The sequence below is a fragment of the Diaphorina citri genome, unplaced genomic scaffold, assembly GCF_000475195.1.
Source record: "Diaphorina citri unplaced genomic scaffold, Diaci psyllid genome assembly version 1.1 scaffold252, whole genome shotgun sequence".
NCBI lineage: Eukaryota > Metazoa > Arthropoda > Insecta > Hemiptera > Psyllidae > Diaphorina > Diaphorina citri.
In genome coordinates this window covers 43101-57943 of record NW_007377689.1, presented here as the reverse complement: position 1 = coordinate 57943, position 14843 = coordinate 43101, and the positions used below count along the sequence as shown (strand labels likewise).

Genomic DNA, 14843 nt, shown 5'->3' with positions numbered 1-14843 from the left:
TCTCCCAGATATTAGGTACAGATTACCTACTTGTGAAATTTTAATTATGTTTTCTTATTTTATCAAAGAAATTAATTTGATCCAATCTGACTTCTGTAGCGTTGTTCTTCGCGTAGCTAAAAGCTTCAAGCTGCAGCATAAATTTGATTTTATAAATTATTCTGAATAAGTTTAGAAAGATAAGTTATTCTTTTCATCATCATGAAGTGACTTTGCTTAGATGTTCAAGGAGCAGATTTATCTGGATTACTCCCCCCAGTAACTAGGAAGAACTTGAAGTTTTTTTGAGGATAAAATAGAAACTTTGAAATTGTTTGATAATAAAATACCCTTCACACGCTTCATTCTAAAGCGAAAAAAGTTAAATATTCTAGTGGCTCATAATTTTCAAAAAAGTTACCAAACATTCTCAATAATGAATGTAAAGTAATAAATTTAGTGAAATACTCGGCCTTCACAGTTAGAATTTATATTGTTTAATATAAAAAAAAAACTCCATAATGAATTATTTGAACAATACAGCGAAGATGGGAAAAGAGGAAAACGAATTACATTGGGAAACTTATGACCTAGTTTGGTGTATGTTCAAACAACAACGAGTTTTTCTCTCTATGAGGTAATAACGTTGTATTTAATGATGCATAAAATGTTTTAAGTAAACTTGAAAGATATTTTAATTACACAAGAACTCTTCGTCAGCAAATACGTTTTTTCTCGGTGATTATTTTCAGAAAGCCAGACGGTCGGATTTCAGCAGAAAGAAAATAATACGATCAGTAGGTAGGTAGGTAGTAACATGAGGAACTACAATAGGTGACTAGCGAGAAATTACCCAGGGGAATCTCAGAGATTCGGCATTGGATCCTTTTTTAAGTCCTTTCAGGACATCCTCTGCCATCACGTTGGTAGGTACATTGAAAATTTTCCTAGGAATACCTTTCGATCCCTCTACACTCTACCTAGCATTTCATGTCAGTGATCTTCACACTTTAATTACAATTTACAATGGCGATTAACATGGGCGTAGGAAAAGAGGAGCACTTGCCCCCCCCCCTTCAGAAAATTTCAAAAATTATGCAACCTTGAAAAGGCTTCAGAAGAAGTCTAAAAAAAAAATCTCGCTTGCTGGATTTCTGAAGATTGTAGACCAAATTTTACAAAAAAAAATTGGCCTGCGGCGCTCTAACTTATTTTGCACATGAGCACGTTGCCATCAGCCAAAATCACATTACCGATCAATTTTGATCATGAATGCAGATGAAATTTATAGCTTTTCATAGCAGACACACATGCTACTTAGGTACTCGATTGTTGAAAACCTACTTGTTGTCTAATAAAACAATACCTAATTGGTAAATTAAACATAACAGAAAGAAAGAATTCAACATGACATTCGACAGGCGGTTGTGTGAGAGAGAAAAATTTCACCAATTAAAAGAATAATGTAGGTACCTAATTATAGCCATCCAGTTCCTTGTAAAAATATAACATTCAGAGCAAAGTAGAAAGTTACGTTAGTTCTTAGCAAGTTTTTATGAACATTATTCTCTAGATCAAATAAAACGAGAACTTGTATTTCCAAGCATTCGTTAACTCTTGGCGAATTTTATAGACTTCCCATTCAAGTTTTATTCCTTCTTGCATTGCTACTTCACAGAGTTTTACAGAGTTTGTTAACTCTTATTACTTATTTCTCTCGATTATGAAAAGAAAATACGATTTATTAAAAGTAGTTTATTAAATTGGATATTACATGAGATATAAACTACTTCAGGTGAGCTGGTGATGCAGAAATACCTCTCAAGCATGAAGTACAATCAGTAAAATAGAACTGACTGGGTTTGGAAAGTCCAGTGAATCCCTAGTCACCTGTAAACATAGCAATGAATATGGTCTTTCTATATAGGTAGATATTTTACAACATGTTTCCTCTTCCACTTTTTCATTTTCTTCGGTGGGAAGAAATTCTGAAATGTTTTCTAATATTTTAAGACTCTTGAAAACTGTTGTTCCAATACACTAAAACTTAAAAACTTAAATTTCTACAATGGAAACTACAAACTTTTTTTAACGTAGGACTTAACTTTTCATATATCCCCGTCCCATCTAGCTCTGGGTTAAGACTGTTGGTTGAACTTTTCCAATATCATAATCTTTGTCTCTTGTTGTTTCATTTTTGTTGCGAGAGAAGGATGATGTTCCTGACATAATGTATCAAATTCCTCTGGCAAACACGAAACTGTTCAAGTATACAAAATCTTATCTCACATCAATAGAAATATCGTAGAGACACTAGTAGTCCAACACAAGGTAAATAATATTTTTCCGATTCTCTTTCCAAGCCGTTTATCACAAAAGGTTGACTTGGAAAAGCGATAACAACAATTGTAGAAAGGAAGGAAAAAAAATGAAAATGGAATATGGGGTCGCAGAAAAAAAAATTCCTCACAGATAATAGCGGGAAAAAAAGTTAAAATGTAAAGAAGAAGGTGGAGAAGGAGAAGAAGAAGAAGAAGAGAAAAATATAGATATGAAACATAAAGAGGATATCCCCTCGTTGAGTAGAATAGAAGAAAATGTCGTATTTTTATTTTCTATGAATTTCTTTCTGCATTTATTTTTCAGCGAAATTACCTACTTACATATTATTCAAACAAAAATAACAAGAAAGTAAAAATATCTTATTTAGAATGTCAATGTATTATGCAGATCCATACAGAGTACCAACTTGATGTGATGACATACAGATTCTAATTTTCTATCTATGAGATATAGGTATTACAAGTTACATCATATCAACACGTAAACAATCCATCAACACATTTAAATTAAAATAAGTGACCACTTGTGTACATACTTCGGTGAGTAAGAGGTAAAGAGAATGTCGTATTTTTATTTTCTATGAATTTCTTTCTGCATTTATTTTTCAGCGAAATTACCTACTTACATATTATTCAAACAAAAATAAAAAGAAAGTAAAATTATCTTATTTAGAATGTCAATGTATTATGCAGATCCATACAGAGTACCTACTTGATGTGTGGGGTCGCAGAAAAAAAAAAAAAAAAAAAATCCTCACAGATAATAGCGGGAAAAAAAGTTAAAATGTAAAGAAGAAGGTGGAGAAGGAGAAGAAGAAGAGGATTCTTCCTCTTCATGAGGAGGAGAAGGAGGAGGAGGAGGAGGAGGAGAAGGAGGAGAAGGAGGAGGAGAAGAAGGAGGAGAAGAAGAAGAAGAAGAAGAAGAAGAAGAAGAAGAAGAAGAAGAAGAAGGAAATGGAAGGAAAGTATAAGTAAGTAGAGTGCAAACAAGTAAACATGTTGGAAATGCTCAGGGCGCCCTTACACAAGTGTGTATGAATTCCACTCACTTTACTTTCCGTGATTTCCTCTGACTTTGCAGATTATAATGATTTGAAAATTCAGTTGTAAACATCAAAACATGTTTTTCCCAAGCAGGAGACAAACATTTGATTGTATTGAAGCACTTCCTTCATAATTTCGTACCCAATGTCAGTCTTCTGCATTCCTAGAAGGACGTAGGTACTTACAACCTACCTAACATGCATTACAATATTATAATGATTTGAAAATTCAGTTGTAAACATCAAAACATGTTTTTCCCAAGCAGGAGACAAACATTTGATTGTATTGAAGCACTTCATAATTTCGTACCCAATGTCAAGTCTTCTGCATTCTTAGAAGGACGTAGGTACCTATAACCTACCTAACATGCATTACAAAAATTTGTCGATCACACAGACCAGAAATTTATCCTGGTGTAAGCTAATCCACTAAACCTAATCTGAATTCCAAGTACTCCTAGCTTAGCCTGAGTAGGTACTTCAAAACTATATAGTTGAGCACAAGAATATAAATGCAATAAGTAGAAATTAAGTATGTAGAAATCTTGCTGGTGTTGAAAAAGTCCAAGAGAGGATAGAGAGAACAAGGCTTAAGTGGTACGGGCATATGCCCGATGTAATAACAAAAAAGTTCCGGGAACAAGAAAGAAGAGCGGGGAGGTTTTTTATTGAATTCCAAGTACTCCTAGCTTAGCCTGAGTAGGTACTTCAAAACTATATAGTTGAGCACAAGAATATAAATGCAATAAGTAGAAATGAAGTATGTAGAAATCTTGCTGGTGTTGAAAAAGTCCAAGAGAGGATAGAGAGAACAAGGCTGAAGTGGTACGGACATATGCAACGGATGGAAAATGTCAGGATACCTAAACAAATGTTCAACCTCGAGTTGAATGGCCGCAGAAGAAGAGGAAGACCGCGATTGCGGTGGAAGGATATGATCAATAGAGACATATCTAAAAGAGGACAAAATCCAAACACCATCATCAGAAATATAATGATAGAATATGGTGGAGAGGCTTTGTGCATAGCCGACCCGTACCCTTGGACGGAACGACTTAAGATTTGATGATGAAAGTAGGTAGTGTACCTAGTTTTTTTTTTTTTGGGCGGGAAAACATTGGAGTTTTTTGATTAAGATAGGTGGTTTCCCGGGTTTTTTTTTTTTTTTTTTTTTTTTTAACTTTTTTACTGAAGTTATATATAGTGTACCTAGTACCAATGGTTAGGTACTAAAACTACTCGTAGAAGACGCGTTAAATCATCTAGTTTTTACAGTTAAACCAACAATAAACGAGAAAACTATTCTCCATTTCTTTATAGAATAAATTAATTAATGCCTTCGTTATTTTTATCTTTTTCCTCCAAGTTCAAGCTCAGCACTTCAAGGAAAACAAACAGCTTTTTATTACTTTCCTTATCCTATAGGAAAGAAAGTAATGTAATCGGGTCAAATTTTCGATGGTCAGATTTTAGTGCCAAAACACGTTTTGAGGTCCCTAGAGCCTAAATTCAAAGTTTCAGCCATTGGTCCGTGTGTCTGTCTGCCTGTCTGTAAACAAAATATCTCGAGAACGGTAAGAGCTAGAGATTTGAAATTTGGTATGTAGATTTCAAATGTGACGAAACTTTTGGTTAAGGTCGGTGCAACGCTTGGCGGCATTTCGGCCGCTTTTTGGCGGTTTTCGGTGTAATTAAATAATATCTCGGGAACGGTATGAGCTAGAGACTTGAAATTTGGTATGAAGTCCAAAAATGTGACATTGTGACAAGGATGCAACAAAAAACTTTTGGTTAGGATAGGTGCTGCAGATGGCGGCATTTCGGCCGCTTTTTGGTGGCTTTCGACCACTTTTTGGCGGTTACAATAGAAGAACACCCAAATAAGCATCTTTCAATAGGATAAGGAAAGTCGTGTGATGTTCACACCAGATTTTTAGAGCTAAGATACGCCATAGCCATAGTCATACGATCCACCCTCCTACATCATCAGGGGAATCTGATGTTCACACCAGATTTTTAGAGCTAAGATACGCCATAGCCATAGTCATACGATCCACCCTCCTACATCATCAGGGGAATCTTTTTTAAAAAACAGCAATAAACTGCAGAGATATTATTCATCTTCTATAGTTCTGAATTCTCATGTACTTAATATGGTAATTTTATTCTTTTAATTACTTAGTCTAGATTTTTTTTTCAACTCCCCCTTAAGTAAATAACAATTAGAATTCTTTTTAATCTCGTAAGGGGTTAGGTTGGCATACTTTCTTTATACTGTCTTGACTTTTTTTTTTGTTTTTCCTGCCCGTGTGTAGTTAACAGAACTTTCGAGGCGGTCAACTGTATGAAAAAAAGCCTTTATGAGGAAAAAATGCCTTTGGTTATTTACTTAAATAACACTATCCTCAATTCCAAACTTATTTACATTATTTGAAATAAGGTATTTAATACTTTATTTATCTGACTTTTCCAGTCTCCATGAAATTCCCTGACTTTTCCCGGTTTTCCCGGTTTTCCAGTCTGGTAGACACCCTGAAACATTCTCAATAATGAATGTAAAGTAATAAATTTAGTGAAATACTCGGCCTTCACAGTTAGAATTTATATTGTTTAATATTAATTTTCTATCTATGAGATATAGGTATTACAAGTTACATCATATCAACACGTAAACAATCCATCAACACATTTAAATTAAAATAAGTACCCACTTGTGTACATACTTCGGTGGGTAAGAGGTAAAGAAAGAGCCCTTGCATGAAACAACCAATGCAATGTGTCTAAAGAGAAACAAGTGGAAAATATACGAGTACATAGTTCCAAACAGGTACCTATGTAAAATAATTACTTTGTTCGATCACCTACCTACTGGATTTATTCTTCTAGTATTCGGGCTACCTACTCTAGCTAGATTGCCTAATTCTGTTTGGATTCCTTTCTTCCAAGTTCCTAGTACCTAGGTACAAGTACATATACGAGTACCTATTTACATATAGGAAGAAAAAAACATGAACGATGCTAATTCCAAACATTATGCCTGCCACTCAATTCCTTTTTTAAATCCTTTCAGGACATCCTCTGCCATCACGTTGGTAGGTACATTGGAAATTTTACTAAGAATACCTTTCGATCCCTCTACAGTACTCTAAATCCAGGAAAAATTAACCATCTGAACAGAAATCGTAGGAGGTTATTTTCCACTAATTGAGTGTGTATGTCGCGTTGCGTCGATAGCAATAAATAAGTTTAGTTCATGTTCAGGAGCCTCTGAACCGTATTGAAAACGTGGGTTCTCATAACACGTGGTGCCTAGATATTTGATATTTCTCAAATAATAACTCCAGATAAGCAGGTACCTACTCAGAAATGTTGAAAAAGATAACAAACAAATCACAACACTGAGCTCGCTATACTGTAGTAATAGAAAGTAACAAATCACAACGAGAAGTGGGCTGAGAGTTCGAAATATTCAAGAAGATAGGTAAGTAAGTAAGTAGGAATGTTTCGTATAAACTTCATCTTGTTAGTAAGCTCTGCTGATATTTATATGTCAGAGGACAGTCATGTTTTAGAGGGAACTGTAACTGCTAAGGTCTTATCGTCCTGAAAGCGAACAGAAGACAGGATAGAAGAAAGCCAGCCGTTCCAAGATCGAACCTTATCTGTTTGGGAGACAATCAACCCCGGGCGGAAATCGAACGCGCGACCTAGCGCTTACAAGGCAGACGCGCTACCCTTCAAGCTAACTAGGCTGGCATTCATATGTTCTATCTATCTATTAAAGTGGTAATTGAAAGCAGAAAGTATTAAATCCTCAGTCACTTAAGCCAGCCGTTCCAAGATCGAACCTTATCTGTTTGGGAGACAATCAACCCCGGGCGGAAATCGAACGCGCGACCTAGCGCTTACAAGTCCGCCTTCAAGCTAACTAGGCTGGCATTCATATGTTCTATCTATAAAGTGGTAATTGAAAGCAGAAAGTATTAAAGCCTCAGTCACTTCCCTGTGAAGCTATGGATTAAGAAGCATCACATCTGTAGAAAACACCTACAGTCAGCACATTTCAACACCTGGCTACTAGTAGGTCACAAAATCTACACGGATATGAAACGAAAAACGTTTATAAATAGAAAATGTTGGAAACATGGCTTTATTTTTAGTTTCTCAAAGCACAATACTCAGGCCGCTTCTATTTTCGTAAAGAAAATTTCAAACTTACATAACGTAGGAATGTGTTATCTCAGAACGAATTTTTTCCATTAGGAACGGAGATGGAAATGTCGTATTTTTATTTTCTATGAATTTCTTTCTGCATTTATTTTTCAGCGAAATTACCTACTTACATATTATTCAAACAAAAATAAAAAGAAAGTAAAATTATCTTATTTAGAATGTCAATGTATTATGCAGATCCATACAGAGTACCTACTTGATGTGATGACATACAGATTCTAATTTTCTATCTATGAGATATAGGTATTACAAGTTACATCATATCAACACGTAAACAATCCATCAACACATTTAAATTAAAATAAGTACCCACTTGTGTACATACTTCGGTGGGTAAGAGGTAAAGAAAGAGCCCTTGCATGAAACAACCAATGCAATGTGTCTAAAGAGAAACAAGTGGAAAATATACGAGTACATAGTTCCAAACAGGTACCTATGTAAAATAATTACTTTGTTCGATCACCTACCTACTGGATTTATTCTTCTAGTATTCGGGCTACCTACTCTAGCTAGATTGCCTAATTCTGTTTGGATTCCTTTCTTCCAAGTTCCTAGTACCTAGGTACAAGTACATATACGAGTACCTATTTACATATAGGAAGAAAAAAACATGAACGATGCTAATTCCAAACATTATGCCTGCCACTCAAGCTCAGACCTAGGTCTGTCAGACAGTCGGAACGTGAGACCTAGGTCTGTCAGACAGTCGGAACGTGAGACCTAGGTCTGTCAGACAGTCGGAACGTGAGACCTAGGTCTGTCAGACAGTCGGAACGTGAGACCTAGGTCTGTCAGACAGTCGGAACGTGAGACCTAGGTCTGTCAGACAGTCGGAACGTGAGACCTAGGTCTGTCAGACAGTCGGAACGTGAGACCTAGGTCTGTCAGACAGTCGGAACGTGAGACCTAGGTCTGTCAGACAGTCGGAACGTGAGACCTAGGTCTGTCAGACAGTCGGAACGTGAGACCTAGGTCTGTCAGACAGTCGGAACGTGAGACCTAGGTCTGTCAGACAGTCGGAACGTGAGACCTAGGTCTGTCAGACAGTCGGAACGTGAGACCTAGGTCTGTCAGACAGTCGGAACGTGAGACCTAGGTCTGTCAGACAGTCGGAACGTGAGACCTAGGTCTGTCAGACAGTCGGAACGTGAGACCTAGGTCTGTCAGACAGTCGGAACGTGAGACCTAGGTCTGTCAGACAGTCGGAACGTGAGACCTAGGTCTGTCAGACAGTCGGAACGTGAGACCTAGGTCTGTCAGACAGTCGGAACGTGAGACCTAGGTCTGTCAGACAGTCGGAACGTGAGACCTAGGTCTGTCAGACAGTCGGAACGTGAGACCTAGGTCTGTCAGACAGTCGGAACGTGAGACCTAGGTCTGTCAGACAGTCGGAACGTGAGACCTAGGTCTGTCAGACAGTCGGAACGTGAGACCTAGGTCTGTCAGACAGTCGGAACGTGAGACCTAGGTCTGTCAGACAGTCGGAACGTGAGACCTAGGTCTGTCAGACAGTCGGAACGTGAGACCTAGGTCTGTCAGACAGTCGGAACGTGAGACCTAGGTCTGTCAGACAGTCGGAACGTGAGACCTAGGTCTGTCAGACAGTCGGAACGTGAGACCTAGGTCTGTCAGACAGTCGGAACGTGAGACCTAGGTCTGTCAGACAGTCGGAACGTGAGACCTAGGTCTGTCAGACAGTCGGAACGTGAGACCTAGACCTGTCAGACCTGGATCTGAAGCATTTTCCGCCACACGCTTCAAGACGATCTGAACGTGAGCTGCGGGAATTAATAAGTACCAGAGAACGTGAGACCTAGGTCTGTCAGACAGTCGGAACGTGAGACCTAGGTCTGTCAGACAGTCGGAACGTGAGACCTAGGTCTGTCAGACCTGAATCTGAAGCATTTTCCGCCACACACTTAAAGACGATCTGAACGTGAGCTGCGGGAATTAATAAGTACCAGGGTAGTAAAGCTTCAGCGTGGCAAGAAGCGCAGTAAAATCGAAAACTTTCAAGATCAATTGAATCAAGTGTCTTCCAGCTAGTACCTACTTACAGCACCTCCTATCATTGAACTTTTCCTCATTCCAACACTTGAAAGTTCCCTCTGCGTGTACATGTCATCATTTCTGTGTGCACCCTTCAAATTATCGCCCTGTGGTACACCCCCATCATTATTTCTTAAGACTCTGGAGTGAGGGCTTGACACTTGGGGGTTTTTGTCTTTTTGTTTCCACCCACCTCCAGCATGGATCCGCAAATTTCGCATGATCTTATCGACACAACATCTACTTACTTATAGGTATTCTACATTTTTTTTTTTTTATTATTATTTTTAGAAAGAAAATGAGAAAGGCAGTAAATATATATCCTATATGGGGAGTATTATTTTCTTCTTCTATACTTACCTATAAATACTTCAAATCACAATACCGGCACAGCATACAAGCATGACTTTGAGCTCATAATGGTAAAATTTTAGGTAGGTGAGTAGATGGGTATTGCTTTGCCTTGATTTATACATTTTAAGGACTGTCCCACTAATTTACCAAAACAAACTTGTTTGTTATAGTTACACACTTACTTGCCTACTTACCTAATTTAGGTTTTTAAATTACCTACCTACCTAAATGGATTCATGATGAGCAGTAATTACTACTAACCTACGAGACATATTATCTAAAAGAGGACAAAATCCAAACACCATCAATATTCATCAGAAATATAATGATAGAATATGGTGGAGAGGCTTTGTGCATAGCCGACCCGTACCCTTGGACGGAACAACTTAAAGATTTGATGATGAAGTAGGTAGTGTACCTAGTACCTATGGTTAGGTACTAAAACTACTCGTAGAAGAACTAACCTACTTTAGTGAGATTTCTGATTATTATTATTTATTTTTCAGCAAGTAAGTATGTAAGTAGGTATTATTAAGTATGTGGTTGATGGGATGATGGGATACCTAGTACATAATAATAATATTGCTTATTTATACTGCTCGCATAGGACTGAAAAGTCCATTTACTCCAGCAGTAGGCTACTATTATTGTGGTCAAATTCTCAAATTATATTGAGCATAAAATTCCATACCATGGCTGGGATTGAACCCACGCCCTCCTGTTTACCAGGCGAGTGCCTTGACCACTACACCACCGAGGCAGGCTAGTACAGTACCAAGTAGGTACCTAAGTACATACTTAAATTCACCAAATTCATAGGTAAGTAGGTAATCTATTCACACTAGGTTAAGCTCAAAACAAGATTGGCCAAGTGCCTACCTATGATGTGAGGTTTTTTCTGAACTCCATAACTACTTCAAACCAGCACTAGCTTTTTTTTCACTCTCTGGCATATTTCAGTCATTTCTCATTTGTATTCAGCTCATTGGTCTCTTCCACATTACACAGGATAGATAGGTATTTACTGATGATAGGTTCATGTTAACAACACCTATTGATCAAGTATTTATCACATGAAGAGTAAAGCTGTCCTCACACATTTGTCACTACCTATTGATCGACAAGGTCAATCTATTTTGTTATCATTATTATGAGTCTGGTTGCTCCTCTCTTGAGAGAGGGTATGCAATTTTATCACTGAGAGGTAGGTGAATATCCCATGTTGTCAATGCAATGTACAGTTTCAGTTGACATCAAATGACAGAGTAGATTATGTGTGGACACAGCCCAAGATTGAAGATACCTACCTAGTTAAAGCTGTCCTCACACATTTGTCACTACCTATTGATCGACAAGGTCAATCTATTTTGTTATCATTATTATGAGTCTGGTTGCTCCTCCCTTGAGAGAGGGTATGTAATTTTATCACTGAGAGGTAGGTGAATCTCCCATGTTGTCAATGCAATGTACAGTTTCAGTTGACATCAAATGATAGAGTAGATTTTGTGTGGACAACAGGACACAGCCCAAGATTGAAGATACCTACCTAGTCTAGAGTTCTCTTAGCCTAGATTTCTCTTACCTATCTACAGAGCTAGAGTTCTCTTACCTATCTACAGGGCTAGATTTCTCTTACCTATCTACAGAGCTAGAGTTCTCTTACCTATCTACAGGGCTAGATTTCTCTTACCTATCTACAGAGCTAGAGTTCTCTTACCTATCTACAGGGCTAGAGTTCTCTTACCTATCTACAGAGCTAGAGTTCTCTTACCTATCTACAGAGCTAGAGTTCTCTTACTTATCTACAGAGCTAGAGTTCTCTTACCTATCTACAGAGCTAGAGTTCTCTTACCTATCTACAGAGCTAGAGTTCTCTTACCTATCTACAGGGCTAGAGTTCTCTTACCTATCTACAGGGCTAGATTTCTCTTACCTATCTACAGAGCTAGAGTTCTCTTACCTATCTACAGAGCTAGAGTCTTACCTATCTACAGAGCTAGAGTTCTCTTACCTATCTACAGAGCTAGAGTTCTCTTACCTATCTACAGAGCTAGAGTTCTCTTACCTATCTACAGGGCTAGAGTTCTCTTACCTATCTACAGAGCTAGAGTTCTCTTACCTATCTACAGAGCTAGAGTTCTCTTACCTTTCTCATTGGAACAGCCTCAATCTTTGCAAAGTGAAATGTTTCTCTTGATCAGAATATTAGTTTTTAGAAACAGTAAACGTATTCCAATAAAATTGCAAAGTTTGAAAACATGGTATGTACCTACACGGAAATTTATTGCCAAATTTTCATGATCAAGAAATGCAGTAATTTCAAAAACTTCACCACAACACAGCACGGTATTATCTATTATTTCCTGATTTATTTAAAAGCTAATAATTATCTTTTTGTTGCAACTTGTGGCTATCAAATGTTCAATTCAGATTAAATAATCAACTTGTGATTAAAAATAATTTATTTGAACCTCACCTCCTACTCGAGCAGTAAACAAAACTGAACATTTTTTATTTTTTCACATTTCAGATTTTCAAGAACAAGATACAAGAACAAACAAGAATCGAAATTCGAAAACGATATTTGATTAATCGAATACTTCGTTTTCGATATCGATGGGTATCGAACTCCCTTCCCCTCCAGCCCTTTTCATGGAGGTAAATGATTCGTGGGGTGATGAGATGAGAATTGAAGCCAAAGGTCTGTTCAAATGAAAAATCGTACCTACCTATTTAGATTAAACTAGGACACAAAATCACGAGTAACGTCCCATATTTATGATCCCAACACCTCTGGTATAAGAATTAATCATTGCTCTTGGTTGAAGAGACGGGTTTTTATTATCTTCGTAATGTATAGATTTGAATCGCCCTCTGAAGAAGGAAGAAGGACATTGTTTAACATTGTAGGGTAGAGTAAATTTGTTTCCAGACTATAGGTCTGGTTCATCCTAGCCTTCACATAAGGGGTATTTGGTTTTTCTTGAATCTATCGAATCCAATGAATCCGGATTCCACGGAATCAAGTTTCTGGATTTGTTTTTGGATCCACTGAATACCTATATGGATTTTCAAAATAGGTTTATTAAAATAATAATAATAATAATAATAATAATAATAAAATAGGTACATTTTTTTTCTTTTGTCAAAGTGAATCTGGATTCAATGGATGCATTTTAGATTAAAAAAAAACCACCTATGAATTTAGAACCTCTTCACTCTGTGCTGAAAAAAATCCGTCATTTGCCATTATTTCCTGCGCGAGTAGTATTGTGTGTGAAACTGGGAATGAGAAGTCAGATTAAGTGTTATCTTCGTAATGTATATTTGAATCGCCCTCTGAAGAAGGAATTTAAGAAGGACATTGTTTAACATTGTAGGGTAGAGTAAATTTGTTTCCAGACTTTAGGTCTGGTTCATCCTAGCCTTCTGCCTTCACCTAAGGGGTATTTTGTTTTCCTTGAATCCATCGAATCCAATGAATCCGGATTCCACGGAATCAAGTTTCTGGATTTGTTTTTGGATTCACTGAATATATGGATTTTCAAAATAGGTACATTTTTTTTTTTTGTCAAAGTGAATCTGGATTCGATGGATTCATTTTAGACTCAGAAAAAAATACCCCTATAGATTTATAACCTCTTCACTCTGTGCTGAAAAAAATCTGGTGTGAACATCACACGACTTTCCTTATCCTATTGAATGATGCTTTTATTTTTATGTTCTATAGTAACTTTTACAATATCTATAACCGTTTAGTCAGTATAGCTGAAAACCGCCAAAAAACGGTCGAAATCTGTCCAAAAGCGGTCAAAATACCGCCAAGCGCAGCAACCATCTCAACCAAACGTTTTGTGTTGCATCCTTGTCACATTTGTGAACTACATACCAAATTTCAAGTCTCTAGCTCATACCATTCCCGAGATATTGTTAAATTACAACAAAAACCGCCAAAAAGCGGTAAAATGCCGCCAACCGTAGCACCGGTCTTAACCAAAAGTTTCGTGTCGCATCCTTGTCACATATGACATCTACATACCAAATTTCAAGTCTCTAGCTCTTACCGTTCTCGAGATATTTTGTTTACAGACAGACACACAATAATAATAATAATAATAATAATAATAATAATAATAATAATAATAATAATAATAATAATAATAATAATAATAATAATAATAATAATAATAATAATAATAATAATAATAATAATAATAATAATAATAATAATAATAATAATAATAATAATAATAATAATAATAATAATAATAATAATAATAATAATAATAATAATAATAATAATAATAATAATAATAATAATAATAATAATAATAATAATAATAATAATAATAATAATAATAATAATAATGATAATAATAATAATAATAATAATAATAATAATAATAATAATAATAATAATAATAATAATAATAATAATAATAATAATAATAATAATAATAATAATAATAATAATAATAATAATAATAATAATAATAATAATAATAATAATAATAATAATAATAATAATAATAATAATAATAATAATAATAATAATAATAATAATAATAATAATAATAATAATAATAATAATAATAATAATAATAATAATAATAATAATAATAATAATAATAATAATAATAATAATAATAATAATAATAATAATAATAATAATAATAATAATAATAATAATAATAATAATAATAATTAATCTTGTAAGGGCAGAAGAAAAATACTTATTATGCCCAGATCAAGTGAGTATAAAGTGAGGTTATGTTAAGTTATTTTAGAGAATTAGAAGAGATGAAATTCGTCAATCCTATATTTGAAAGAGTTTGTTGTAGGG

General features: G+C 35.7%; 1 protein-coding gene across 1 annotated transcript in view; it reads right to left on the bottom strand.

Moving 5' to 3' along the window:
• LOC103506641 overlaps positions 1–12507 on the bottom strand; it is a 38091-nt gene extending 25584 nt beyond the window's left edge. Inside the window, exon 1 of the mRNA XM_008471036.2 lies at positions 12147–12507. Coding sequence (XP_008469258.1) covers positions 12147–12155 — 9 coding nt within the window. The 5' untranslated portion in view covers positions 12156–12507. The remainder of the gene's footprint in view (positions 1–12146) is intronic.
• Positions 12508–14843: the final 2336 nt, after the last annotated feature.